General features: G+C 56.2%; 1 protein-coding gene across 1 annotated transcript in view; it reads right to left on the reverse strand.

Moving 5' to 3' along the window:
• Positions 1 to 26,744, reverse strand: part of DSCAML1 (DS cell adhesion molecule like 1) — a 391,665-nt gene that overhangs the window by 66,005 nt on the left and 298,916 nt on the right. The window contains exons 10-12 of the mRNA XM_075547828.1: positions 16,021 to 16,299; positions 15,421 to 15,540; positions 14,572 to 14,748 (exon numbers count right to left, since the gene is read on the reverse strand). Coding sequence (XP_075403943.1) covers positions 14,572 to 14,748; positions 15,421 to 15,540; positions 16,021 to 16,299 — 576 coding nt within the window. The remainder of the gene's footprint in view (positions 1 to 14,571; positions 14,749 to 15,420; positions 15,541 to 16,020; positions 16,300 to 26,744) is intronic.

The following is a 26,744-nucleotide window of genomic DNA, read 5'->3' on the forward strand; positions in this document are numbered from 1 at the left end:
CTTTCCCTCTGGACTCCACCTCATCACTTGTAGGGGCCTGCACTGAGCATCCTTCTTGATGAGCTTCATTCGGGGTAAGAGGTGGCCTCTGATGATTATTGTTGGCATTGTTGTTATTAGCTGCCAACCTTAGTAGGTCCTCAACTTAGGCTGACTCCACCCACAGTCCTACACTATCCCCATGGCTCCCTGGATACACGTTGGGTTGCTAACTACAAGGTCAGCAGTTTGAAACCACCAACTGCTCCGAGGGAGACAGATGGGGCTTTCTACTGTAGTCTTCCCTGTCTAATCTGCATCTTTCTTACATGTCAATCCTGAGCATCAGGGAAACACACAAGTGTCTGTAGACAGATGAGCGGTAGCTGCACACGAGGTGTGCTGGCCAGGCATCCAGCCCAGGCCTCCCCATTGGTGAGAGAGAAACAGAGGCGCAGAGGGCCTGAATGATCTCTCTAAGCTCACACAGCCAGCAAGTGACAGGAAGGCTGCTAAGACCCAAGATCCTCAACAAGTCAGGAGGGTCCCTTTCCTTGGGTTTTTGTCCGGCCTCCTCCTGCCTGGATGGCATTTCTCCCCCACTATGCTTAGCCCCAGATGGGGGATGATGTGTGCGTGTGGGGCTGACTTGGTGGACGAGTCCTGGCGGGGAGGACAGGCATAGGCTGTGCAGGTGGGGGTAGGTTGGGACTGGGGCAGAGCTATTAGTCAGGCTCTCGCTCACCCTCCCTCTCTTTCTCCCGGTGATTGGAGCTCAGCTGGTGTTTCTGACAAGTCCTCAAGCCACCAGGGAGTGAAGGTTCCATGTGAATACTCAGAGGAGAGCAGACTGTGTGTGTGTGTGTGTGTGTGTGTGTGTGTGCTGGGGGTGGGAAGGACGGGAGTACCACTGGCTGTCGGGAGAAAACCCAGGACCCCCGTCATCGCGTCTTCCCCAACTTAGGCGGAGCAGAACTGTACATCTTCACAGACACAGGCAGCCCCATCGGTCTCCCTGGGAGCGGCTGGTGGGCTTGAACCACTGACCTTGCAGCGAGCAGCCCAATGCGCCAAGCCCCCACAGCACCAAGGTCCCTTGGCTTTTGAGACAGGTCCAATCAACTGCCAAAGAGGCCTGGGAAGGCACTTTCTGAAGGGAGGCTTGGGCACATCTTACTGCAGTTGCCGTAGCAAGTCTAACAGTGAGAGACGTTTACATCTGCCAAGGCACTGTTCTGAGTACTAGCAGAGATGGTGTAGTGGGTTACGCATTAGACTGCAATCTGTGTGGTCGGCAGTTCGTTACCACTGGCTGCTCCGAGGGAGAACGACTGGGCTTCCTACTCCTGTAAAGAGTTACAGGGTTGGGGGTCGGGGGTTGAGGGTTTGCTGTGAGTTGTAACTGACTCGTGGTGGTGAGTTTGAGAGTTGAATCCTGATGCATGCGTTCATTCATTTGATGCTCACACCAACCGTACAGCTGGGGGCCTGCCCAAAGCCACACAGACAGCAGGTGGCAGAGCCAGGGGTAGCCCAGGGCATCCAGTTAAAGACTCCAATGTGATGTGTTGGTCAGGATGGGCAGGAGACCGTGGCCCAGGGACAGGATGCAAGTTTCCAGCTTCCGGGAAAAGATTGACTGGTCTGGGGTTTGGGCTTGTTCAGTTCCTAAGTCTGTGCCTGACTTTCCCCATGAGGCAGTGGATCCACATACAGGTTCTCAGGCAGGGGCCCACTTGGGAATCTCCTGGGGAAGTTGACACAATGTTGTCGGGCAGGCTCCATCCCAGAGGCTCTGATGTAAAAGAGCCCCCTCAGCTGGAGCTCTGCCTCACATCTGTGCGGTCTCCGGGAAGAACCACACAGCTGGATGGTCCCGCTTTTCCACTTCCATCTACTGGATGCTGTCCCCACCCGACCTGCCTCAGTGTCTTCTTCTAGGCTCTCTGGTCCTACCCCCTGCCTTGGGCAGAAGGGCATCAAATCCAATGGGCTGGAGGGAGAGCCACAGTCAGTTCTCCATCATCCTCCAGAGAGGCTGAACAGAGACCATCCGCATGAAGCTCTGCTAAAAAGATGCTCAAAACCAACCCAGACCAAACCCACCGCCATTGCGTTGATCCCTGGCTAGGGTCTCCCAGGCTGTGGATCTTTCCAGCTGGTGGGCTTGAACCACCAACTCTGAGGTTGCAGCCCAATGCCTAACCCAGGGTGCCACCCCAGACCCCACACTCACTGCCACCAAGTCCATTCTGACTCATCGCCACCTGACAGGACAGGGCAGAACTGGCCCCGTGGGTTTCTGAGATGCTCACGGGAGTAGCATGCCTCCTCTTTCTCCCATCGAGCGGCTGGTGGTTTCAAACTGTTGACCTCGCCGTTAGCAGACACGTATGTAACCTCTATGCCAATGCCTGTAGAGTACCACTGAGACTCTTTGAAAGCACGCGCCAGCTATGCCGACGCCTTTCTGGGAGGGCTGTTTGCAGGAGCAGCGAGTGCACAGAAACCTTGGGGTGAGCTCTGCACCCCACCGTCTCAGGGGAGGATTCAGCGCCTCTGCTCAGAGCCTGGTCCCCTTTGTTTGTGTAAGGATTACAGGCATGCACCCTGGGAGAGGTGAGTGGGCCCCTCCCTTCTCCCAGTGCAGCCCACCCCTCTCCAGCTCTCAAGGCTCTGTCTCTGCTCCTTGTTAACAAGATCCCTACAAGAACAGAGCCCCGTTTGGTAGGGTGAGATAAGCCTGTCACAAAGGGGCCGTGCTGGCATGTGGGGAGGTGGGTGGCAGTGTGTGCGTGTGGAGCGCTGTCCCCCGCCTGGGCAGTGCAGCTCCAAGCCTCCCCTGGGACGGCTGCCAGTGGGGGTGCCTTCTGGCACAGCCTTTGTGTTTGCCTCCTTAAAGAGCCAGGGCTACAGTGTTGTTAATTTGATTGCGCCCACGTCGGTTTCTTGTCGTCCTTGATTAGCCAAGCTCCACCTGAAGCATGAGATTAATTCAAATTGCATGGCAGCAATCAGCCGGGGGAGCTGGGGGCCCCTAGACGCCCAGCCGTCCAGTGCCGAGAGGGGATGGGAAGGGGAGCCCTCAGGAACAGTGTGGACAGGAAGGGGTGACCTGGAGCTCGGTGGGGGTTTCACACTGGATCCATCTCGACAGGCTTCTGCTGCATGGGCCCAGTACTAGGCCTCATCCTCTGCAGCTCTCTCATGGGTGCACTCCTTTCCTCCTGCGGTCACGGGCAGAGGCGCGCCGAGTGCAGGGGAGCGAGTACACTCAGATGAGGGCGGGGACTTGCTTCTCCCCACCTCTGGTTTTCTGCTTTCCCCACAACAGCAGAAAGATGATGAAAACCAAACTCCCTGCCCTGGAGTTGATGCTGACGCACAGCGAGCCTATGAAACGGGTAGAACCCCCACCGTGGTCCTTCAAGACTCTGATTCTTTCAGGGAGTGGAAACATCATCGTTCCCCTCAGTGCGGCTGGTGGGTTCAAACTGCTGACCTTTTGGTTACCAGCCCAACTTGGAACCACTGCACCACCACCACAGCGAACATCTGCGGAAGGCGTATTCTGCGCGGTACTGGTTCATGCTTTATGTGAGTCATCTCGCTCAGTCCTTCCCTCCAGAACCCTTAGAGGTGGGCAGTATTTTACTCCCGGCTCGATGACAAGGAAGCGCCCGGCAGCAAACAGCAGAAGGCAACGGCATCTGTCCTTGACCACCTGGAAGATTCCTCAGGGTCAGTGCCGGGAAGACACACCTTCTCTTTCAGGCCTTGTGAACCCCAGTGGTGTAGTGGGTTACTTGTTCAGCTGTCAACCTCAAGGTCAGCTTTTGGAACCTGCTAGCCGCTCCTTGGGAGGAAGATGAGAGTCTCAGGAACACTATGAGCCACATCCATTTGTTGGCAGTGGTTTTGCGGGTCGGACAGCCTCTGTTGCAACTTCTCGACTCTGCCCGTGTCGTCTGAAAGCAGCCGCCAGCCGTAGGATGTAAATGATGGGTGTTCAGGGCTTTCAATCAGCCACTTTATTCTGTCCCTTCTGTTCAGAGAGCCCTGGGGGCAGAGTAGTTACGTGTTGGGCAACCACCAGCCACTCTGCAGGAGGAAGAAAAGGCTTTTGACGCCTGTGAATGGTTATGCTTCTTGTTAACCCACAGAGGCGTTTCTACGTGTCCGGAAGGGGCGCTTTGGGTTGGCATCGACTCAATGGCAGTGATTTTGTTTTCCTGCTCAGAAAAAAGTCCCTAGACTTCTTCAGAAAGGCACAAATGGCTAATGTGCTTGGCTGCTAACCAGGGGTGGGGGGTTCGAGTCCACTGAGAGGTGCCTCGGAAGGACTGCGTGGAGGAGCGCTACTCCTGGAAAGCAGTCTTTGAAAGAGCTTGTGTGGGACTGACATGGGGCTGCTATGAGTCAGACTCAAGACAGCAATGAGGGCCATGCCATTCAGTCAGGCTTCCAACAGTTCTGCCCCAGGGCTGGCTGGGAGTCAAGTCTGCGCTGGCTAACGGCCTACAGTGGACACTGCTTAGCTACCAAAGTGAGCCCCCTTTCCACAGTACCCTTGCCTCTGCATCTCGGCTGGTTTGGCCGGCACCTTTGTCCTGGTTGACGTGTGGAATGTGCGTGGTTCGTCATTCCTTGGGTGTGCTGGACCTGGGGAAGGGCCCGCATGCTACCTTGGAGCCCAGTCCCCTCTGGAAGCTTCGGTTCTCATGCAGGGGGTGGAGGATGAAGTGGTGGTAGGGTGTTTTTAGGAAGGAGATAAGGGCCCAAATGAGACCCGTGGGGATAGGCCCTTGTAAACTGAGAGTGATGTCTGCATCGGGCCTCCTGTCAGGGGGCCTGGGTTGTTATGGTGATGAGAGGGAAGAGGGGCTGGGAGGGGGCTCAGTCCCTCTGGGGACATTTGTGCCTCCTTGGAAACCTTGGTACAGAGGCCCCTTTGGGGCCGGGTTTGAGGCAGGACACAGTGTGCTCCTGCATGCTGCTGGCACCGGGGGTGGGAAAGCACATTTCTTTGGTAAATCCTTTCAGTAAAACTTAGGAGCATCTCGGGCTACAGCTTGTGAAAGGTGGGTCCTAGGATGGGCAGCACATGCCCTGCTGGCTCCCCATTGGTGTGGTAGAATGAGGTGCCGTCAGGCTGGTGCTGACCCACAGCTGCCGTAGGTACCACCCTGTCCGTTTGGTCTGTGGGGCTTGTGTGCTGCCGTGAGGCTGGGAGCTGTCTCACCGTATGTTCACTCAAAGTGGACTGCCTTCAGCACAGCCTCCAGGCGGAGTCCAGCCTACGGAGAAGGACTCGGGTGTCCACTTTGGAGGAACTGGTCACCGACAACCTTCTGGTGGAATGGGGAGCACGGCTCGTCTCTGCTCATGACACAGCAGAGGGGAAGGAACAGGCAATGACTCCTTTGGACAGAGGAGCAAACGGTCTCGCAGAGAGGAGAGGACAGTCCCCAGGTATAGCCACTGACACCCGGTGGCTCACAGTGGTCCGATGCCAGGGTGCATGGGGCTGCCATGAGTCAGAGGTGGACTCAAGGGCAGCTGCGAACAATGCTGACAATAGCACCAGCACTGGGGGACACTAGGAAGGTAGACCAGGACATCTGTCTTCCTGGTCTGCTTTCTGTCCCCCAAATGTTCTACTCTCTTTGGGACTCTGTTATCCGTCCAACTTATGGGTTGGAATCCTAACCTCTGTACCTGTGGCTGAATCCTGTTCTGCGGCCAGGTCAGTGAAGGCTGGGTCCCAAACCTAATCTCTTCTGAGTTATAAAAAGAGAAGATGCAGAAGGAAGCCAGGCGCCGATTGCCATGGAAATGAGAAGCATTGTAGCTATGACTTTGAGAGATACAAAAAAAATCTTTTCCCCAAAGGAGAGACAGACATGCAGACACACACACACAGGCATGCACGTACACTGAGGGAGACAGAGGGACTTCCAGTAGAGCCCGTGCCCTGACTTTGGAATTCCAGCCTCTTCACCTGCGAGAACACACGTTCCTGTCCTGTAAGGTCATCCAGATGTGGTGTGTGTGCTGTGGCAGTGGTGGGATGCTAGGGCAGCAGCCTCCTTGGGCTAGCCCACCCCTGCAGACCCCCTGGTGGGAGCACAGGAGGACTTGCTGCGTCTTGTTCCCAGAAGGGACAGCTGCATGGGTAGCCTGACCCAAGAGAGGACCTGTGTGTCCACCCTCTCCTCTCCTTGGTGTGAATAAGGGAGGGCTACCTAACAAGCAAGGTAAGCATAGGCTTCGGCGAGCTCTCTTACTAAACTGTAGTGAACAGTTTCACATGTGGCCTCCCCACCATCTGACTGGGTCCATTGTCCCCACCAGGGATCGTACATTTGAAAAGAGGTTTTAATTCTCTGGGAAGGGGCTGTGGGGTTGAGAGAGAGACAGATGTCTGCTCGACTGAGAACCAGAATCTTGGATGTGGTGGGCAAAAATGTGACCCTGCTCACTGCAGCTTAGTAAGCAAGCACAAATCAGCCTGTGCTTACCTTGCTCACTAGGCAATCTGGAATGGGGTGAACCAGGAGACAAAGTGCTCTCCTGACTCTATGGAGTTTGGAAACCAGTAAGGGCGGCGGAGAGCTGGCTGGGTAATCGTGGCAGTGGAAAGGTTTGCTCCTCCCTGCCTTCTCTCCACCAGAGGCCACAGGCCAGGCCCAGGTCTGCCGAGGAGACCCTAGCCTGGCACAGGTCAGAGTGGGGACCTCTCAGCTTCCCTGAGTCTGGGAAGGTGAGGCTAATCACTGCCCGCCACCCAGGTGGGGAGAACAATGGCTCTACCCCAAACCACACAGCTGGGGCCAGGCAGAGGGACCCCAGGCCAGTCTGACCAGAGCCCAGACATCCTCTGCCACTGTGCTGTCTGCCAGGTGCTCACCACTGTTAGGCAGGCAGCTTAGGGATGGGGGGTTGTCCCTCCCGTGCCTGCAAAGGCCCCCAGAGAGGAGGCTGGAAAGAAATCAGGCAACCATTGAATGTCGATGAAGACCCCAAACTGAGCATGGTCCTACTCAAGCCCCCAAGTCAGGCAGGAGGTACACTTGGGTGGTCCAAACCAGGTCCAGACTCATGACCTCAGCCAGGTGGGCTTAACTCAGCCAGTGGGGTCAACCAATACCTTCAACCATACCAGGTGGGCTAGAATTAAGGCAGGGAGCATGCTCTGGAACACTCTCTTACCCTGCTCCTGGTCTCTCTCCCCTATGTGGGTGCACAATGGCCCACTCCGGGCCTACTTGGGGCCCACAGCTTCTTGGCCCACATCTTCTCAGCCTCTAGGGTTGTTGGGTTTCTGGCCTCCCGGGATGACCCCCCTTCACCCAGTTCCACACACATGGGTGCTCTTTTCCACGTGCCTGTTCGGGCCCAGTCATGAACCCCTGGAGACTGTAAAACCTGAAACTTATCCCATCCTTCATAAAAAACCCACTTGGATTACCAAACGGGGTCCAGTGTGCATTCTTTCAGCGTGTGAAGCCAAGAACCGATGTCTGACCCACTCCAGAAACCTAACACCAGTGGTTCATGGGCGGCCAGCCAGCCTGACATTCCCAGCAGCAACGGGCTAGTGGGCAAAGGTGTCCCACTGGGCTCTGGAAGCAGGAATTCCTATAGTGGGAAGTGGCTGGGTGGTGGTGATGGGGAGGCAGTTGGGCCCTCGAGGAGCCTCAGTCCAGAGGAGAATCATGACCCACCACCAGGAAACACACTCAACTGTAGACAAGTGTTTTCTAACCTCGCTGCATTGCGGTACTTAAGACCATGTATGTGGATATCCGCTCCCATGTGCAGGTCTCTGCACATGCTTGCAGACTGCCATCCCTTGGGCAGCAGCCTCGACCTTGGAGGGAATGGCCAGGGCAGGTCCCAGGAGGACATTCAGAGTAGGCGGGAAGGGAATTTCCTGAGTACCCCGAGTATGGCCTACAAAGAAAGGAAGTTCGGTAGCCCACAAGTAAGTCTCTCCTTGAGCCCATAGACTCATTGTAGGAGGGGCAGGGCTGGAGGCTCGCTAGATCTGGGGTCAGGAGCACATAGCGCGGTGCCTGTGGCTCGCAGGAGTTCCTTTGTGTTTAGTTGAAATGACAGCGATGATTGCCTGTTCCCAGGTTGGGACCTTCTGATCTCCGTGCCAATGACAAGTCCCTCGCAGATGACCTGGTCATGATAGTTTAGATTATGTATCAACGTGGCCAGGTTATAATTATCAGTGGTTTGGCAGGTGTGATATAAATTGCCCTCTGAAATCTGATGTGAGCAGCCTATCAGTTGAAAGGGGGAGTTCTTTTGGGGTGTCGTCTGCAGTCAAACGATAGGGACATCCTGGCAAAGGGTGCTCTCTGTTGGTCTCTCATCGGACTCAGAATCCCCTGACCTCTGATTCTGGGGACACGGGTCAGCGATCTACCTTCTGACTTATAGCTCTCCAGATGTGTCAGCTCCTGCAGCCCTGTGAGCCAGCAGCCTGCCGCTGTCTGACCTGTCGGCCCCCACGACCATTCTGACTTCTGAACTCCAGCCAAGCCTCCCGGCTGATGGGCGACTCACAGATCTAAGACTTGCCACGTAACAACCTAACAACCACATGGACCATTTCCTTGAAATGAATCTCTTTCTCTTGCTCTCTTTGCATATACAGGTCTCACTGGGCTTTCTCTGCTAGAGAACCCAGCCTAACATACTGGTCTGCCCTGGCCCAGGAGCTTCCTTCTTCGGGCCCAGCTCCCTGCATTCCCATGCCCGGGCCCCGACCCCCTATTAGGGTTTGGCCCCATTCTCTCCCCCTTGGATTCCAGAGGCTCTGCAGCTGGGCGCGTGCTCCCTGTTTGTGCTCCAAGTGCTCCCGACTCTCACTTTAATTGGTCTGACATTTAGCTAAACAAACAAACCCAAACTCAAGCCAAACAAAGGGCCTTTAAGCAGGTCTAATTGGCCGTGGGGCTCTGTCTGCAATCCTCACAAAGTGGAGCCCACTGGGGGAGGTGACAGAACCTGTTGCATGGGAGGGGGGGAGGGCAGATCGGGTCACAGTCCCAGGAGGCAGTGACACCTGATGGTGGCACTGAAATCACAGCCATCCCCCTTCAGCCCCAGACAGAGCAGCTTGGCCTTGTGCTTGCCTCCTGTGAAAGTAGTCTCTTTGAAGAGGCTTTGTTTTCCCTCCCATGTGTCAGTCAGCTGGAAGAGGAATTGCCTCCTCTTCTTCCTCCTCCTTTTGGTCATTAACTCTCGCTCTTGAAAATGTAAAAGGCAGCTGCAGGGCCAGCTCGGTTAGAATCTGGGGTTGCCATTTGTTAACCATGTGTAGTTTCAAGCAGGCTCCTCTGGGAGGCAGCCTGGCGCCCTGAAAAGAGCACGCACATGACTAGAAGCCTAGCTCATCTGAGCTGGAGGAGGCCTGAGCTCAGCTGGCGAAGAGGTGCTAGCCCAGGCCTCCTACCACGCAGATGAGGAACCTGAGGCCCGGGAAGGGGAGGGGGAGGAGGGGAGGCGGGGGGAGGAACAATGCAAGGACATGCGGCCAGTGGGTCCGATACCCAGTCTGTGGAGTCTGCGTGTGCTCTTCCCCCAAACGGTGAGCACACAGAGGCGGAACTGCCAACCTCACAGGCAAGGCTGGGGGTGGGGTGGGGCTGTTTGGTGAGCTGCAACGTGTTGGACTCCAGGCAAGGTGGGCTCTGGGCTCAGCCCTCACTGACACTCGGACGGTGCTGTCCACTATCCTGGATGTCTGGAGACCTGGAAAACCATGTGCCCCGCTGACCCACATGCTTAGCTCCCGGGCGGGGGTTGGGGGTGGGGTAGGGAGGTGAGGGTGGGGGTGGAGATGCATGGCAATTCTCCAAGAACCAGTTCTGGAATTCTGATTTGTAAAGACTCCTTAGCTCTGGGGGCCTCTGATTTGGTGCCTGGTATCAATCGTCAACTCTACATAGAAAGAAACCGCTTTGCGTCCAAAGGCTGTAAGCACCTCAAATTTCATTCTCCCCATCCATCTTCTTCCTCACCCACCCACAGACACCCTGAGTCCCCACTCAGTAGATAGCATTCAGGGGCCTTCCAGAGTACAGACCCCCTCTCTTGGGCTGTCTCTCTTCTCTGGGATGGAATGACCTCCACCCCATTGGTGTTAGTCAAAATCTTCCCCTTCCTCCAAGCTCTCCTGAGAGATGATGGGTGGCTTTTGATTTGATTAGTTAGAATCAATTACTCCCACCCCAGTCTCCTCAGATCACACCATTTGTTGCTTCTTAAGACACCTGTTTTGGGTATGAGGGTTCCTGGGTGGTACACATAGTTTACACTTGACTACTGACCTCAAGGTTGGTGGTTCAAACCCAGCGAGCGACACCACAGGAGACACGCTGGGAAAACGGCTTCCAGTTGAAGACGGACAGCCCTGAAACCCTCCTGGAGCACCGTTAGTACCCGGGGCAGCCACAGGCGGAGCGCTGTTTTTATGCACGATAGTTCTTTAGGGGCTACGTCTAGTTCCCCTTCAAGATTCTAAATGTCCTGGGAACAGTAACTCCCGTGGCGGAATTCTAAGCCCCTGCTGGCTGTTGAGTGGGAGAGTCCGAGATGGGTAAAGGGATGTCCAGGGAAGATTTCCCACCCCTGGTTCCTTTGATGACCATATGTCCAGGTCTCTGAGATCCTCCCTGCTGAACTTGAAAGTAGACCCGAGCCAGGTAGGGGTGAGCCGGGGGAGGAAGGGTGGAGGTCAGGAGAGGGCACAGCTGACAGTGGATGCTCTGGGGCAGACACACGGCAGTTCTCAAACCAGGCACTGTCGCAAGACGAGGCTGTCACGGAAGACCGACTCTCCACTCCAGGCAGCGGGGGGTCCTTGTAAGGCTCAGCCGTCCACAGCCTCAGCTGCCCTGAGCCCCGTGTCCTCCCCTGATGGCCCCTGGTGCAGCTGAGGAAGAGTGGGGCTGGGAGGGATGGGGCACGTATGTTAGAGAAAGGGCATGTGTGTGTGTGTGTGTGTGTAAGGTGTGGGAGAGAGGATGTGTGTAAGAGGGCAGCCGGCAAACAGCACGGCAGATGAAGGTGTGTGAGGGGTGGGAAGGTGTCTGTGGGACGGGAGGGTGTGGGGGCGAGGGCGCAGGGGCCCAGGCTGGCGGAGCGAGTGAGGGGGGTGGTGGTGGTGAGAGACACTGGGTGTCGACAGGTGGAGTGTGCCCGGGGAAGTGCAGTGAGTGGGAAAACGTGACCTGGAGGTGTTTGAGAGACTGGAAGCTGTCAGAAAAGAGAGTGTGTGCCCTACTGTGGAGGGAGGCAAATGAGGATGACAAGCAGCTGAAATTAGGGCGCGAGGGGGAGAGGCAGGAACCAGGCCTAGACTCTGCCCACAAGACATGGGTTGGGCATGATATTCCCCCCCTTTTCCATGGGTAATGGAGGGGGTGGGCAGGGACCAGAGGATACCTTCTCTCTCTCTCTATCTCTCTCTCTCCCCCCCCCCACCCCCCGTGTGTGTGTCTGATGTTGTGCAGTAGAAGTTCTCAGGAGGCTGCCCTGCTTACAAGATGCACTTTCTCTGAAAGGCTCAGAACTTCCCAGCCTCTGCCCGGCGTGGACACTGCATTGTCTTTCACCATGTCCCCTCATCCCCACAGGGAAGCCCCGGGTCACAGCAGACGGCCATACGTGCTCAACCGAACACCCCACCTCGGAGAAAAAGAGCAAACACCAAACATAGAAGGCTAGAAGGAAAGAAGGATGGACAGACGGAAGAGGAGAAGAAAAGACAGACAGCATATCTGAGGGTGACAGTGGGGAGGGAGATAATGATCATGTGCCCAGGATAGGCCACGAGGTGCCTGCGGTGGCTCCTGCCTCACGCAGGCAGAATTAGTGGAAGTTGTCCCTGGCGGAGGGATGTAGATTGATTGCCTGGTTTTATTAAGGACAAAGTGCTTTTTGATAGTTTGAGGGAAGCGGCTCCCCAGGGCGGGGATTCCGGCGCCCGCAGCTCCCCGAGCATCGATCGCCAGGGCTTCCCTGTCTTGTGCTGAGCTGAACAAGGGCTTTGGCAAGCGATAAAGAGGCTATGATTCTTACAAGGGGAACTCCAGGGAGACGGCAGGCCGACCGCACGCAGGGCCCTGCTCTGAGCAGTCTTTCCTACACGTGTCCTGGGAAGACGGCTCTGAAGGACAAGCAAGCTGGAGGCTAAATGTTCCATGGCCCCACCGGGGCTGCGTGATGAATATTCCCTGACTTCCTCCCCACACAGGCTCAACGGTGCTTCAGGGGTCCATCTGCCACCTCCCACGGGGGAGACCCTTTGGATTCCCAGTGGATGAACCTCAGTGCAGCCCCCACCAGCCTGTCAGTGGAGACTTGTGTGTTGTGGGTCATGCGTCGGGCTGTTAACTGCAAGGTCAGCAGTTCAAACCCACCAGCCGCCCTGCCGGAGAAAGATGAGGCTCTCTGCTTCCCTGAAAGTACATCGCCTGGCTCACAGCCATTGAGTTGATTCTGACCCGTGGAGACTAGATAGGACAGGGTAGAACTGTCCCTGTCGGAAACTCTTAATGGGAGTAGAGAGCCTCATCTTTCTGTCTCGGAGCAGCCGGTGGTTTTGAACTGCTGACCTTGTGGTTGGCAGCCTGACGTGTAGCTGCTAAGGCACCAGGGCTCCTCTTTGCAGCCTCAGACGTGCTCTCCAGGGTAGCTCTGAGTCGGAGTAACTCGATGGCAGTGGGACACTGGGGAAGATGTTTTGGTGGAGGTTCCAGACCCCTGAGGACTAGGGCACAGCCGGCTGACCTCCCCACATCAGCCAGCGCACCCCATGGGTCCCGGTGCACCGGGCTGCCATCATTTGACGGTCGCTAGTGGTTCTGGGGGTGGGGGGCGGGCTGCTAACGGCAGGCTGGCGGTTTGAAATGACCAGCGCGCCTCGGGAGCGAGATGAGGCTTCTGCTCCCACAGAGACACTCACAGGAGCCGTTCATTCTACCCTGCCCTAAGGGGAGGCTGTGAGTTGTTGTGGACTCCATGGCAGGAGTTTGGTGTTGGTTTGGTAACCACCACCACTGCCACCAACTCTTCCCATAAACCATAACCGGCTAGGTGCCATTGAGATCCAGTGAGGTCAAGCAGCCAATGAAAGTTACATGGTAACGCAGCTCTGGTGGCCTAGTGGGGTCCAAGTTGGGCTGCTAATCTCAAGGTCACTAGTTTGAAACCACCAGCCTCTCTGAAGGACAAAGAGGAGGAATTCTACGTCTGTCCAGCACTATAGTCTCAGAAGTCCACCGGGCCAGTCCTACAGGGGCACTAGGAACGCGAATGGACCCGATGGCAGTGAGTGAGAGCCCAGATTCATACTTGGCTGGTTTACACCAAAGCTCAAACTCTCACCCCTGCCCTCCCAGGCCCCTCGCCCATGGCCTGACTTAGGGCCACACACATGTTCTCTTCCAGACACGATTCCCAGACCCACTATGCGGCACTCTGAGATGGAAAGGAACAGGCCGACCCGGCAGGAATATCTGCATGTGGCTTACAGAATGCAGGTGGATGCACCCGCAGGGCCAGATCTGGGTCCTGGGACTCTGCAGATGAAGGCACACCCCCCGTGCTCCCTTGCTCCTCACAAAGCATCTTCCCCTTTCTAGATTAGCCGCTGTGTTATTTATAACCATGCAGTGAGGCGGGCGGGCTGGGCATGAGCCACTGGAACAGGTGAGGAAATTGGAGTGGAGTGTAGTGGCACGCTCAAGGTCACAGAGATCATCGAGCCAGGTCTGAAATGAGAGCTCAGGTCATTCTTCTGCAATGCGTGCACAGAGCCTTCTTTTCTCAGCGATCATCAGGTTGAATACAAGCCACTCACCACACTGGCCCAGGGCCGTCTAGTCGATCCAGACTCAGAGGGGCCCTTCGGGGTGGACTAGAACTGCCCCCGTGGGTCTCTGAAACTGTTTCCGCGAGCAGAAAGCCCTGTCTTTCTCCCTTGGATCAGCTGGTGGTTTTGAACTGCTGGTCTTAGGGTTAGCAGCCCAATGCACAACTGCTGCATGAACCAGGGCTGCCTTAAATACACACACAAACTCCCTGCCGTCGGGCAATGCTGACTCATAGTGACCAGACAGAACAGGGTCAAACTGCCCCTGTAGGTTTCCGGGGCTGGGAAGCCTCATCTTTCTCCAGTGGAGTGGCTGGTGGGTTCAAATGGTTGACCTTGCAGTTAGCAGCCCTAACTCCTAACCCACTGTGCCACTGGGCTCTGTCCTTTACAGAGGAGCAGGTGTCCATTAAGCAATGGAAACACCTGTTTCGTATGACTACTCAGACTGAATTGCCAACACCGAGAAAGAAGGGCATGGGACACGCCATCACACACGGTGCTTTCTCATGATTGCGTGAGTTGGGTTGGGGAATTCAGAGGCTGAGACCCCCTTTTAAAAATGAGAGAACCTTTGCCCCCTTCAGCCCAGCTTCTCCTTCACAGACAGGAAGCCTGTGGGGTAGTGGCGTAAGTGCAGGCATGGGCGTGGCACGAGTGAGTGTGACTGGGGGGTGGGCCGGGGCAGAACTCACTCTTGACAGTGAGGAACATGGACTTGCTGATGTCGGTGCCCACGCCGTTGCTGGCCTGGCAGAGGTAGTAGCCGATGTCCTCCTCCAGGACGTGGCGGATCAGCAGCGAGCTGTTTGGCAGGATCTGGATGCGTCCGGTGAGGGGTACCGGGTGGTACTGCTGGGGGTTCCCACTCCCTGCAAGGAGGCAGCGATTAGCAGGGGCTGTACTCTGGGTGGACAAGAGTGCCCCCACGAATGGTCCCGGCATCTTCCACTTGCTGATCTGGGGTCATTTTGTAGCAGGTCCTATAGTCCACACAGGCCAGGAGCCCACGCCAGTCCTCCAAGGCAGCAGGGCAGACCCTCACTGAGGTCTAGGCCTGCTCCAGCTCTAGGGTCTTATGAAGGTCAATGCCTCTGATGGCTCTGAGCCTCTTTGAAGTGCGTTTCTGGCAAGGAAGAAGGCATTGTCTTTGGGTCACTCAGTTACTGGCACAGAGTAAAGCCTGGGCCCTCAGTGGCAGGTGGCTGGTCTTATGAAGAGGACAGCCACCCTCAAGGTGGGGCCTGTGGCACCCCCTTCCCATGCCACCACTGTCAGCCACAGCCACAGTCTAGGGTAAGAAATTGGCACAGGGCTGAGCCAGATCCTTGCGGGTAAAGCTGGGCTCCAGGAAGGATCTAGCTGCCAGAATAGATTGCTCGGTGAGAAGCAGGGAATGCTGAAAGGGTGGAACTTCAGGATGGGGGATGAGGAGGAGCTGTGGGCAGAGATCAGGAAGAGCAGGAGCTATGGGCAGAGATCAGGTCCAGCCCCCTCCACTCCCTTGGTCTTGCTTAGTGATTCTGGTGGAGCCAGGGGCTTACCCTTGGCATGCTTCCACATGACCTTAGGTGGGGGGTAGCCATCCACGGAGCAGTTGAGCACCCCAGCTTTGCCGTAGATGCCATCTTGGTTGTTGGGCTGCACCACAAATCGGGGGGGCACTGCCAAAAGAGGGGCAACAGGGTAAGATCGCTCATCTCAGTCACTGCCAAGCCTCTTGGAACTTCGAGCATCTTCCAGCCATTCTCAGTCCTGCCTGGACCCTTCCAAAGATGGGGCCAGCTGCTCCCGGAAACCAAGATGCTGAGCACATGGACTGAGTCCTGGGCTGGGAGTTGAGAGTTCTGAGTTCTAATCCTGACCCTCCCGAGGACTGAGCAAATGGGTGTACCACCCACCAACCCGCAACACCCCCCGCCCCTAACCCACACCAGCTTTCCCCTGCCTTAGGATCTCTGTCTCCTTCCCTGGAAAATAAGAGGTCTGGACCTTTAGATTGCAGAGGCCTTGCTGGGTGGAGCCAACTTCCCAGGAACCTGTGACTTCCATGCATGATCTAGAGGCCAGTGGGCCAGAGCTGCCCATGTCTATGCCCATCCCCAAACTACTCCCTCTCCCCCAGGCTGGGTCCTCCCACTCACCGCGGACAATGAGCTGGCGCTCCCGGCTCACAGTGGCCGCCGCGTTGCTGGCGATGCAGGTGTAGTTGCCATTGTGCCTGAGCGAGACACTGGAGATCTGCAGGGAGCTCATGAACTCCTTGCTCTCGATGGTCACGCCTGAGCCTGAGATGATCACCTGCCCGTCCTTCCGCCAGGTGATGCGGATGGGCATGTCCCCCGAAGAAACCACGCAGGGGATGTAGAGAAGCTGGCCAATGGAGGCAGGTGGGAACTCAAAGGGCTGGATTAGAGGGGGCACTGAGGGGACAAGAGAAATGCTGCCATCAGGGTCCCACTCGCTCCAGCTTGGCCACCTGCGGACTCTGGGAGGCCTCCCCAGGACACCCTTGTCCTGTGTCACATGCTCCCCTTCATTCTCGTGGAAGGGCCTGGCTTCCTTGGAAGGGTCCCTGGGCCCCAGTCCCCAGGACTACCTAGGCCTGCACTGCCTCCTTGACCTGGCCCGGCCATCTCTGCTCAGGGGCTTGGCTAGCCTGAGTTCATTCTGAGCTCTACGTTTATCCTGGGGAGTGATGTACATGGCTTTAGGCTTCCTGCTAGGTCTCTGCTGACCCACTGCTCAGCTGCCATGGCACCTCCCCTGCCACCCCTCGTCAGCCCTGTGCCCATCTGCTCACCCCAGAGAGGTAACTCTCGGCCTCTGGAGCTGGGATGGGCAGAGGTGGCGCTCAGGCAGCAGGAGAAGGAGGCGGGGCATGTTCCTTCACGCACACCCCATTGCTGTGGTCTCAAGCCTCAGGCTGTTCTTGCTCTCAGCTCCCAGCCCACCCCTTTCCAGCCATGAGTGCCGGGGACGGTGGGTAGATGGGTGGGGGGAGGCTCATAACACTAGTCATTTCTGTTGGATGCTTTGCACACATGATCTCACTGCGTCCTCCAATCAGTAATGGGAAGAGAGAGCTTCCCTGTCCCCATTTCTCAGAGGAGGAAATGGAGGTCCAGAGAGAAGCCATAAGTCCTGGGCTCCCTGGTCGTGAGGGGCGATGGTGGGATTTGAAACCTGATCAGTATCATCTCCAATCCACCATGCTGCCAGCTGAATTGCTGGCCTCGCCGACTCACGGGGGTCCCATGGACAACAGAGCCCACACCCTTTGCAGGAGGGACCGCCGATTGGACCCCCATGATCCACAGGGTCTGCACTGGCTGGTGTTGGGGAGTAGTAGCTCCCCTGGAAGCTCACTGACACCTCTAGCACACAGCAGCACGGAGGTCCCCACGGATGGTGGGAGTGGTGATGCTGGACCCCAGCTCCCTGGTGGGTGGGGAGAATTCTCCCCCTGAACCACAACTCTCTGCTGTCTGAGGAAGACCCCCGGAACACCCGGGCCAGAGGCCTCAGCTCCCTATGGGTGGCAGCAGCAAACCCGAGAGGGAGGCCACAGGGAAGCTCATCCAGGCACAGCACCCCCCTCCCACTCCCTCCCTCCCTCCTGCCCACATCTCAGCTGCTGATGGTCTGTCTGGAGTCACCGAGTCCACTGGAGGGGGATCCTCCTTTCCCGCTCTGGCTAGAGCACCAGCCATTATCTTCATGATAACTCAATTAGGCCGCAGCGACTTCCCCGGCAAGTTGGGGAGGGGGGTGATGGTAGGGGGAGAGACGAGCATGCAGGAGACAGACAATTAGCTTAACAAGGATGAGCACCCAGTCGATGAGATCTCCTTTCTGCAGTCAAATAATTAAATTACAAGGTTGTCCACAGGCCTCTGCCTTCTCCCAGGCACCAGCCCACACCTCCTGGAAGGCTGCTACCCGCTACTCTATGTTCACCCAGGAAGGATACAGCAGGGCATGGGGCCCAGAGGACATGGATGAATGGTGGTATATGTGTGCTCGAGGCACTCCCTGTGCCCCCAAGAAATTTGAGGGTTCAGCTGGAAACTTCCCCTGGAGAAAGAACAGGTATTAAGATGAGACACACTCAACAACCCCTGGGGACAGCCCCTGGGGTCCTGGGAGAGTCTTTGACCAGTGCTCCAGGCCTTGGGGCGGGGTGGGGGTGGGGTGGGGGACTAAATGCTTTCTCCATGCACTAGGGATGAAAACTATACTCCTCTCCAATGGGTATTTCCAGGAATCTCTCCCAGCCACAGATGCCCCACCAGCACACCACGAGACCCCCAGCTCCGTGTCCATGCGAGCACATTGGGTGTCCCTCACTCTGTCCCCTACCACATGTCTTCCTGGTCCACTGGCCAAGTCCAGAGCTGATTTCAGATTCACCTGGGCTCAAACCCAGCTTCTACACTCCAGCCAGGTTTCCTGGGACTCGTGCTCGCCTCTGCCACTCCTCACCCCAACATCTAGCGTGGGCCACTGTCCGTAGTGTTTGGAGGGTTTCCTGGGGGTTGGCTATTCCCAGATAGATTTTGTTGGAAGCCTGTTCTCAGGAATGGCCTGTTACTGCCATGTTCCAGGGGCTCCTGCTGTTGTGCTCTGCCCGACTCCTTGCGACCCTGCAGGACAGGGTAGAACCACCCCTGTAGGTTTCCAAGACTGTAACTCTTCACAGGAGTAGAAAGCCCTGTCCTTTTTCCCGAGAGTGGCTGGTGGTTTTGAACTGCTGACCTTGCAGTTAGCAGTTCAGTGTATAACCCACACAGCACCAGGGTTCCTTAGGCCCTTGCTCTAGAATAGCAGTTCTCAACTTGTGGGTCTTGACCCCTCCGGGGTCAAACGACCCTTTCACAGGGCTCGCCTAAGACCACCAGAAAACAAATATTTCACAATCTATAATTATATATTGTTTTGCGATTAATCACTATGCTTTAATTATGTTTAATTATGTTCAATTTGTAACAATGAAAATACATCCTGCATATCAGATATTTACATTATGAATACATTGCAGTAGCAAAATGACAGTGATGAAGTAGCAACGAAAATAATTGTCTGGTTGGGGTCACCCCTACATGAGGCACTGTATGAAAGGGTCTCGGCATTTGGAAGGTTGAGAACGACTGTTCTAGAAGCTCCAAAGTTGGCTCCTGTGGTTTGAGAGCCTATGGGCACTGGGACGGGCGCACGGGAAGAGTAAGACATCTGAGAAAAGCCAGGCGGGGAGGTTCTGCCGAGGGCAGAGAAGGCTCAGTGTGGTCCCATGTCCGGATGGGCGGCCCAGACATTCCACTTCCGCTGAGGACAGAGCAAGCTGAGAGATGGATTGGATTTAGTTCCGGCAAGAAGACTGCCTCTCTTCGTTAGAAGGGATTTAGATACTGGAACAAGTTACTAAGGCAGGTTAATTCATTAATTAACGAATTCATCTAATATTTATGAAGCACCTGCTCCGGGAAGGCAAGCTCCGTGTGGGCTGGGGAAGGAGGGCCGTGCTGAAAATGCAGGCCGAACCTGCAGGAGCTTCTCATTTGTAGGGAGGGTGAGGCACTCCCCAGCGGCTGGACGCCGCAGATGCCCCCTTTGGAGCAGAGAGGGGTGCCATCTGGCTGAGTGCCCACAGCTTCATGGGGGAGGGAAGTGGCCTCACCCATCTGCAACACTGACATGGGATGAGCGCGGGAAGAGGCTGAGTCAGGGGGCAGAGGCCAGCGAGGGGCTGTCTCTCCTTCTGGCCTTCCAGAAGGACGTCAGTGTTTTTTTGGGACGCCAGCTAAGGAGAGAGACCTGCCTGTGCCTGGGGGCTTGGCACCCACTGGGGCTGGCTCAGTGTCCCTAGGACTTGACAGTGCGGTGGGACACTGAGGACCAGAAAGCACTTTACTCCCGTCTACTGTCACACGACTGTCTCAGCAGCAGACCCCACAGCCGATGTGGGCTTGCTGCTGGCTGACGGCTGTCTCTCAGGAACTCCTCGTGGGAGCTGCTTACAGGGCTCTGGTTCTAGGCAAGCATTCTGACATCCCCTAAGTCCTCGAGGGAGAAGAGCGCCTGAGGGTCCTGGGCCCTTCCTGCAGTTGCAAACTCCTGGGGGGAGGCTTTGGGGCGGAGGGGTGGGGTGGGCTCTGAGGAGCAGGAGGTGGCAGCTCTGGGCTATGTTCACTTGGAAGCTACCCAGATACAGGCTGTGTTCTGATTCATGGGCATCACCGATGCCCCGGAGGGGGTCACTGGCCGGTTGAAAGTACCTCGTGTGTATTCTTCACCTGCAGGAAAGCGGCCTCTGTGTCCGAGACCATCCGGGAGTGCTTGTGCTACGGCAGCCCACCCTGCCCTGCCTGCTCAAGGCCCAACATTTCCCTGCCTGTCAGCCTGGAAGTAGGGGCGGGCAGGGATGCCACGCCCTCAGGGACTTTGCTGTGTAAGTCCTACTCTGGACATATGACTGTCTTTACCAAGAGAGAAGCTGGCACTAGGCTGGTCAGCTCTGGGGGATGCAGGACCACAGCAAGGGGCTGTATACAGTGGAGAAGAGGCCAGAGAAGATCAGGATGTACACTGGTGTCTGGTATCCAGAAAGCCTCTCGGCCACTTGCTGGGGAGCGTTGCATGATTGCAGGCATGCAGCCTGGGCTTGGCCCATAAGCACTTTACAGCGACTCTCATCTTCTGTCCTAGAGCCGGGAGCTTTACTTTCCTGCCCTTTCTAGCAGAGCCTGGTAGCTGCAGGGTACTGGGGCTTTCCTGCACAGGTGGCATGGGGTGGGGAAGAGCCAAGTCTAGGAGCCAGGGCACCTGGATTCCAGACTCCTTGTAGAGTGGTGGACGTGAAGCACAAAGCTGGCAGTTCAAATCCATCATCCGTTCCTCGTGGTCTGAGGAGGCCATCATCAACATCTGCCGTCTCGGGAACCCTGCACAGGGCCTGTGTGAGTTACCATAGACGGCGTGACAGTGGTTTCCATGTTCCTTTCTCTCTTTTTCCTGGCCACACACGTGCACTTGGGACAGTCGCTTCCTCGCCACCACCTCCGTTGCTCTGGGATCAGTTTCCTCCTCGATGAAGTGGAGAGACCCGAGCAGAACATCTCAGGGTCTGCCACTAGCATACGTAAACTACCACTCGCCGCCACTGAGCCGATGCTGACTCGTAGTGACCCTCTTGGACAGGGTAGAACGAGCCCTATGGGATTGAAACTCTTTACAGGAGAAGAGAGTCTCGTCTTTGTCCCTCAGAGCAGCTGGTGGTTTTGAACTGTGGGCCTTGAGGTTAGTAGCCAAACTCATGACCCGTACACCACCAGATTCCAATAGTCATAGCTCATAAAAGGGTAACTCTCTCGGCTCAGGAAAGTCTTCCCTGGTCACCTGTTTTGGGATCGGGAGCCACCCCTGCCTCCCCTGACACTCTCACCCTTACCCCTCCCTAGGCCCTGCTAGACCCAGGGCACGTGTAGCATGCTTGCTCGCTCTCCCATCAGAGGGCAGGGCTGTTGGTCTGCTGTGAGCACAGCTGCAGTTACAGAATCTCGGGGTACCTGGTGTTCAGTAAGTGCCACAGGGCTGGGGGCATGCGGATACATCATCACCATCACGAAGTCTGTCCAGTAAGGAGGATGCTTCCTCCTGTGCTCCTGGCTTCCTCTGCCGATGGACTGAGTGGTCCCCCTCCCTGAGCACAGGCCATTCCCCAAGCCCCGAGGATCCTCTCGGGCCTCTTTGCTGTGGTCTCCAGCAAGGTTCCTTCCACACCTCCACTTCTGCCAACACAATCCCTCAAGCCCCCGATCCTAGAGCCCCCTTTCCCTTCCCCAGGGTAGGGGAAACCTACCGTGGCTTCTAAGCATATGGCCTAGAGTGAGGGATTGCTGGAGCTCAGAGCTGAGCAGCTGGGGAGGAGGGGATGTGTGTGTGTGTGTGTGTGTGTGTGTAGTGGGGAGGGGAAGGGGACCCTTGGAGTGAGGGTGTCAGTCTGAGTGTGTGCGTGTGTCCTTTCCCCTTAGCCTCTGCAGGGAGTGCACTGTATCCCGGTTTTGTCCCTGCTGAGTGGCCCTGGAAGGCTTCCATGAGGGATGGAGATGCTTCCTCTCTCTCTGCCTGGCCAAGGAGGCCCAGTTGCAGCTTCCCCAGTTTTGTTCATTAAACATCAGCCTGTGTGCCCAGAAACACTTTTATGCTCTATTATTTTTCAGCTACTGGGGGCCCTAAAGACGCCAAGTCTAGGTTGAGTTTCTGTGCCTGCCTCTGAGCAGCCAGCTAAGGATCTCCCCTGATGCCTGGAGCCCAAGACACACCTTCCTCACAGTCTGGCTCTCTCCTGTCCATCAGTGCTTCATGCACCCAAGCCCAGGCAGCCCCAGGGGACCCCACTCACTCTCCCCCTGCTCCTCCCACCTTGCTGGGCCACCACAGGCTCACCTGGGCACTCCTTCCTAAGGGGCCACCTGCATCTGCCTCTTGCAGGTCAGGATGCTGCATGCAGGAGGGCATGGAGGGAGGGAACCTTTGTACGGGCTGGCTGTTAAGGGCTAGTCTGCATATCCACTCGTCTCTGTGTGTGCCTGCAAGTCGGAGCAGGCTACTGTGAGTGCATCTTTTTGCATATCCACACAGACATGCATGCGCCAGTGTGCACACACAGGGCTACTCCTGCACACAGCCCTCTGCAAAGGCACGTGTGTGCACGCCTGTGTGGTGTGTTCTGCTTTTCTCAGCTCAGCCTTTGAACAATTCACTGGAAGACACGCAGTCCCAGAAGGAATGGAGTCAGCAGTTGTTCTTCCAGCTCTTGGAGCATCCTGGGTTTGCCCCCACCCTGCTAGGACCCCTGGGACCCACAGAGGGTGGGAGAGCGGCTCCCAGTCTCTCTCAACTTTTGTGCCCTAGCCTACACCCGCCTTCCCTTTTCTATACCCGGGATCCTCAGGGTGGGATGCACTGTCCCAGGAGGGGTACAGCAGTCAGGAGTGCTGTCTCTGGGCCCATCCTGTCACCTTCCCCACCAGAGTGGGGGCCTTCTTGCCATGCCCGGGGGCACCTCGTCCATCCCCCTCCTTGGGAAGCTCTTGGAACAGCACGTCAGCTAATCAAGCAGCGCGATCCTAATCAGCTCTGATGGGTTCTTCTGCAAAAGTGCATCCTAATGAGGCGGGAGGGACCAGGGAAGAGGGACCTAAGCTGGAGGAGAGGCCAACCTCAGGTCCCAGGGTTCCTCACACAAATGCTGGCTCTTGGGTGGAAGAAAACAGGTGACTACACCCTTCTAAGGAGCCCGGTGGTGTGATCAAAGGGCTAGGCGCTGGGCTGCTAACCCCAAACCCATCACTGCTCCTTGCAGAAAAGGATGGGGCTCTGCTGGCAAACGCTGAGCCTCACAAAGCCCACAAAGGGTGACTATGAGTCGGAATCAACCTGGTGGCAGTGGGTTTGAGTTTTCATGCGCCTCCTAAGACCGAGTTTCTGAACACTTCAGGCCCTGGGATGCGAGGCTGGGGTGTGTTCACAGGTGGGCATGCATACACACATGCACTCCCATGAACACATACCCTGTACACACATACATTCCTCTGAACACGTACACTGCACACATACACTCCTGCGAACACATCATCCCTCATTTGGTTGATTTATGAGTGGTAAGCAGGTGCTGGGTGGTTGGGACATGGATTCCGCTCTGTAGAATCACACACATTTGAATACACACACACACACACACCCTCCACACACACAACCACTCACTGCCGGTTTCCTTTTCCTGGCCCGGGAGACACTGTCGCTCGGCCTTCCTAACACGTCCAGTGCGTCGCTGAGACAGACTGCATCGGATTCAATTCATTAGGACCGAGCGTCCCCTGAATGGGGCTGAATAATTGATGAGCAGCCGCTCTCAGATGTTCTCTCTACTCCGAGGCTTGCTGGAGCCCAGCGATTTTATTTTGTTATTATTTTTCTCAGCCAACAAACCCGGCCAAATGCTCGCTGGTGTGGGTGGGTGAAGGGAGCAGAGCAAAGGTTAGATGTTTTACTATGTGATGTTTACACTGTAAATTCTCGGTCCGCTGCTCATAATGGGAAATGGATACAGCAGTCCGCGCGCACTGCCAGGAGGGGCAGCGGGCTGTGCTCTCTGTCCATGGCCAGCAAGCTGGCTTTGCCCAGGATGCCGCCCCTGCCTCAGGGTGGAGATGTGGCCTGGGGGTGCTGAGGTTCCTGCTGGCTCCTGGGCTGGGCACTGGCCCTCCTGCCCTCCAGCCTGGGTGGGGTTCTGTCTGGGGAGTGGCGAACACTTTCTCCTTCCCGGGCCTGAGACAGCCGCAGGCACCCAGAGTTCTCTGGGGTGCTAGGCTCCTTGCTGAATTTCTCTACACTCCTTGTCTCTTCATACAACACAGGGTCCCTGTACTCGGGCAGAGGGCAGCCCCGGAGGTGAAGCACTGGCCCTTGGCTGGCTGCTAGCCTACAGGTGAGTGGGTGGCCAGAACCCACCCAGGTGCTCAGGGGAAGAAGATTCTGGCAGACTGTGTCCATAATGGTCGCAGCCATTGGGGACCCTAAGTTTGACTCTAACACGCGGGACTACTGCAGTGGGATCCGTCTCGGGCAGTAATGTGCTTGGGTGTTGTTGCTGTTTTCTTTTGGTGGGGGCGCTGGGCGTGGGGGGAAAGTTTTGGTTTGCTCATCCATCTACTCCACATGTCCACCTGAATGTCCACCATCACATCCTAAAAGGGCTCAGACCAAAGGCAGCAAGTAGCCCTTGTCTCTCCCAGCATCCCTCTTCCTGCCCTCTGGGCATCCCTTGTTCTGCTCCCTGCCATGAGCCAATGAAGAAAGCAGGGTCCTTTCTCAGGCCGGGACCCCTCCCCCTTTCCTTCCTTCCTTTCCTGAATGTGGCCCCTCCCTCTGTCTCCATCTTCTCCTTGCTCATCGCCCTGGCCAGGGTGGCACCGATCCCCACTGGAGAGCAGCCCCCCAGGTGACAAGAGCTCTGGCCTCCCTTCCTCATTTCCTCTCAGGTGGTCCTCAGTGCTGTATTTCCTTTTCCCTGAGGCTGGAGACTGGCAAAAGCTCCCTCCCCCAGCCTGGCTCATCCTGGAGTTAGGGAGACAGACCTGGGGCACACTCTGACTCCACATGAGTTTGGAGTCACCTCTCTGTGCCCCCCACAAGTTGGGGATAGAAACAGCACAGATGCTGTAAATGACAGTGGAAGGGTGGGCAGTTACAGGGAGTCAATACAAGAAGCAGGCGAAGCTCCAGTCCAGGGCTCTGTGTCGGGACCCCCATGATCCAGTCGCTGCAGGAGCACGATCGATCGCAGTTCAGTGCGAGAGACCAGAGAGGAGGCTGGCGAACCAGGCTCTAGGACGTTTGCCCACCCAGAGCCCTGGTTCCCAGGAGGACCCCTGCGCAGGGCAGCTCACCTTGCCAGCCTCCTGGTGTCTGCTCAGAAAAGGACGGAGCTCCTTACCAGCTCGGCCTCTTCTCTCAGGCCAGCAGGACCCATCTTTCCCACCAGCCCCAAGCGGTCCTCCCCTCATTCCAGGTGCGGCACTTCCTAACAGAACTTGGAACCTACCAGTGCAGGCCCGGCCCCAGCAAAGAACTCATCTTTCTTCCCCAGATACACTGCAGGGGAATGGACATATTGGCAAGATCCCCTCTTACAAAAGTGAGAGGCTTTTCAAAACTTTGTGAACAAACGCTTTGACCTTCTCATCCCGTTTCTGAAGGTGCTCTCTCCCTCCCTACTCTAGTGCTCACTGCCAGGGAGTCAGTCCTGACTCACAGCAACCCCACAGGACAGGGCAGAACGACCCTGTGGGTTTCCCAGACTGTCACTCTACAGGACTAGAAAGCCTCCTCCTTCTCCCAAGAAGTGGCACATGCTTTTGAACTGCTGACCTTGGGGATTGCAGCCCAATGTGTAATCTCTATGCTACTAGGGCTCCCTTAAACTCCAGAGCAGTGGTTCTCAACCTTCCTCATGCCGTGACCCTTTCATACAGTTCCTCATGTAGTGGTGACCCCAACCATAAAATTATTTTCATTGCTATTTCATCACTGTAATTTTGCTACTGTTAGGAATTGGGTGACCCCTGTGAAAGGGTCGTTTGACCCCCAAAGGGGTCTCAACCCACAGGTTGAGAACCGCTGCTCTAGAGTATGAGGAAAATTCTCAGAAGGAGGTTGAACCAGAATGAGCAAGTTTGAAACCCTGGACCAGAACTGGTTCATATCACAGGCCCAGAATCAAGGGGCCCTGGCTATTTAGTTGACTGTGTGCAGTCCATGACTCAGGAGCTCTGGTGGTGTAGTGGGTTATGCTTTGGGCTGCTTGGGGTTCAAGGTCAGCAGTTCAAAACCACTAGCTGCTCTTCAGGAGAAAGATGAGGCTTTCTATTCCCATAAAAAGCTACAGTCTAGGAAACCCACAGGGGCAGTTCTACCTTGTCCTGTATGGGGGCTATGAGTTGGAATCAACTTGATGGCAGAGTTTGATTTGGTTGGTTACAGTCACGCACCAGTTTATCCACAGGCACTTACTGAATGACGTGGAGCCAAGTGACCCTGCAAGCTGCCAGCCACACGTACTTGCCCCCGAGGCTACACTGGTAAAGAGAGCTCTGCTGTCTGTAGAAGCAGTCTGAGCCCTGACCTCTGTGCCCTCAGCATGCTGCCCCACCCCGCCTGCTTCTTGGTGACCAGGGTGGCCTTTTGCCCAGAACACAACTTGATGCCTCTTTGTCTGTAACCGACTCCTCATAGCCCTGGGCTAGTGCTGCCTAGTCCCTCGGCCTTCAGAGGGACCTGGGATCTCGAGGGACTGCTGGCCTCTGTC

Source organism: Tenrec ecaudatus, chromosome 4, assembly GCF_050624435.1.
Source record: "Tenrec ecaudatus isolate mTenEca1 chromosome 4, mTenEca1.hap1, whole genome shotgun sequence".
NCBI classification, from domain to species: domain Eukaryota; kingdom Metazoa; phylum Chordata; class Mammalia; order Afrosoricida; family Tenrecidae; genus Tenrec; species Tenrec ecaudatus.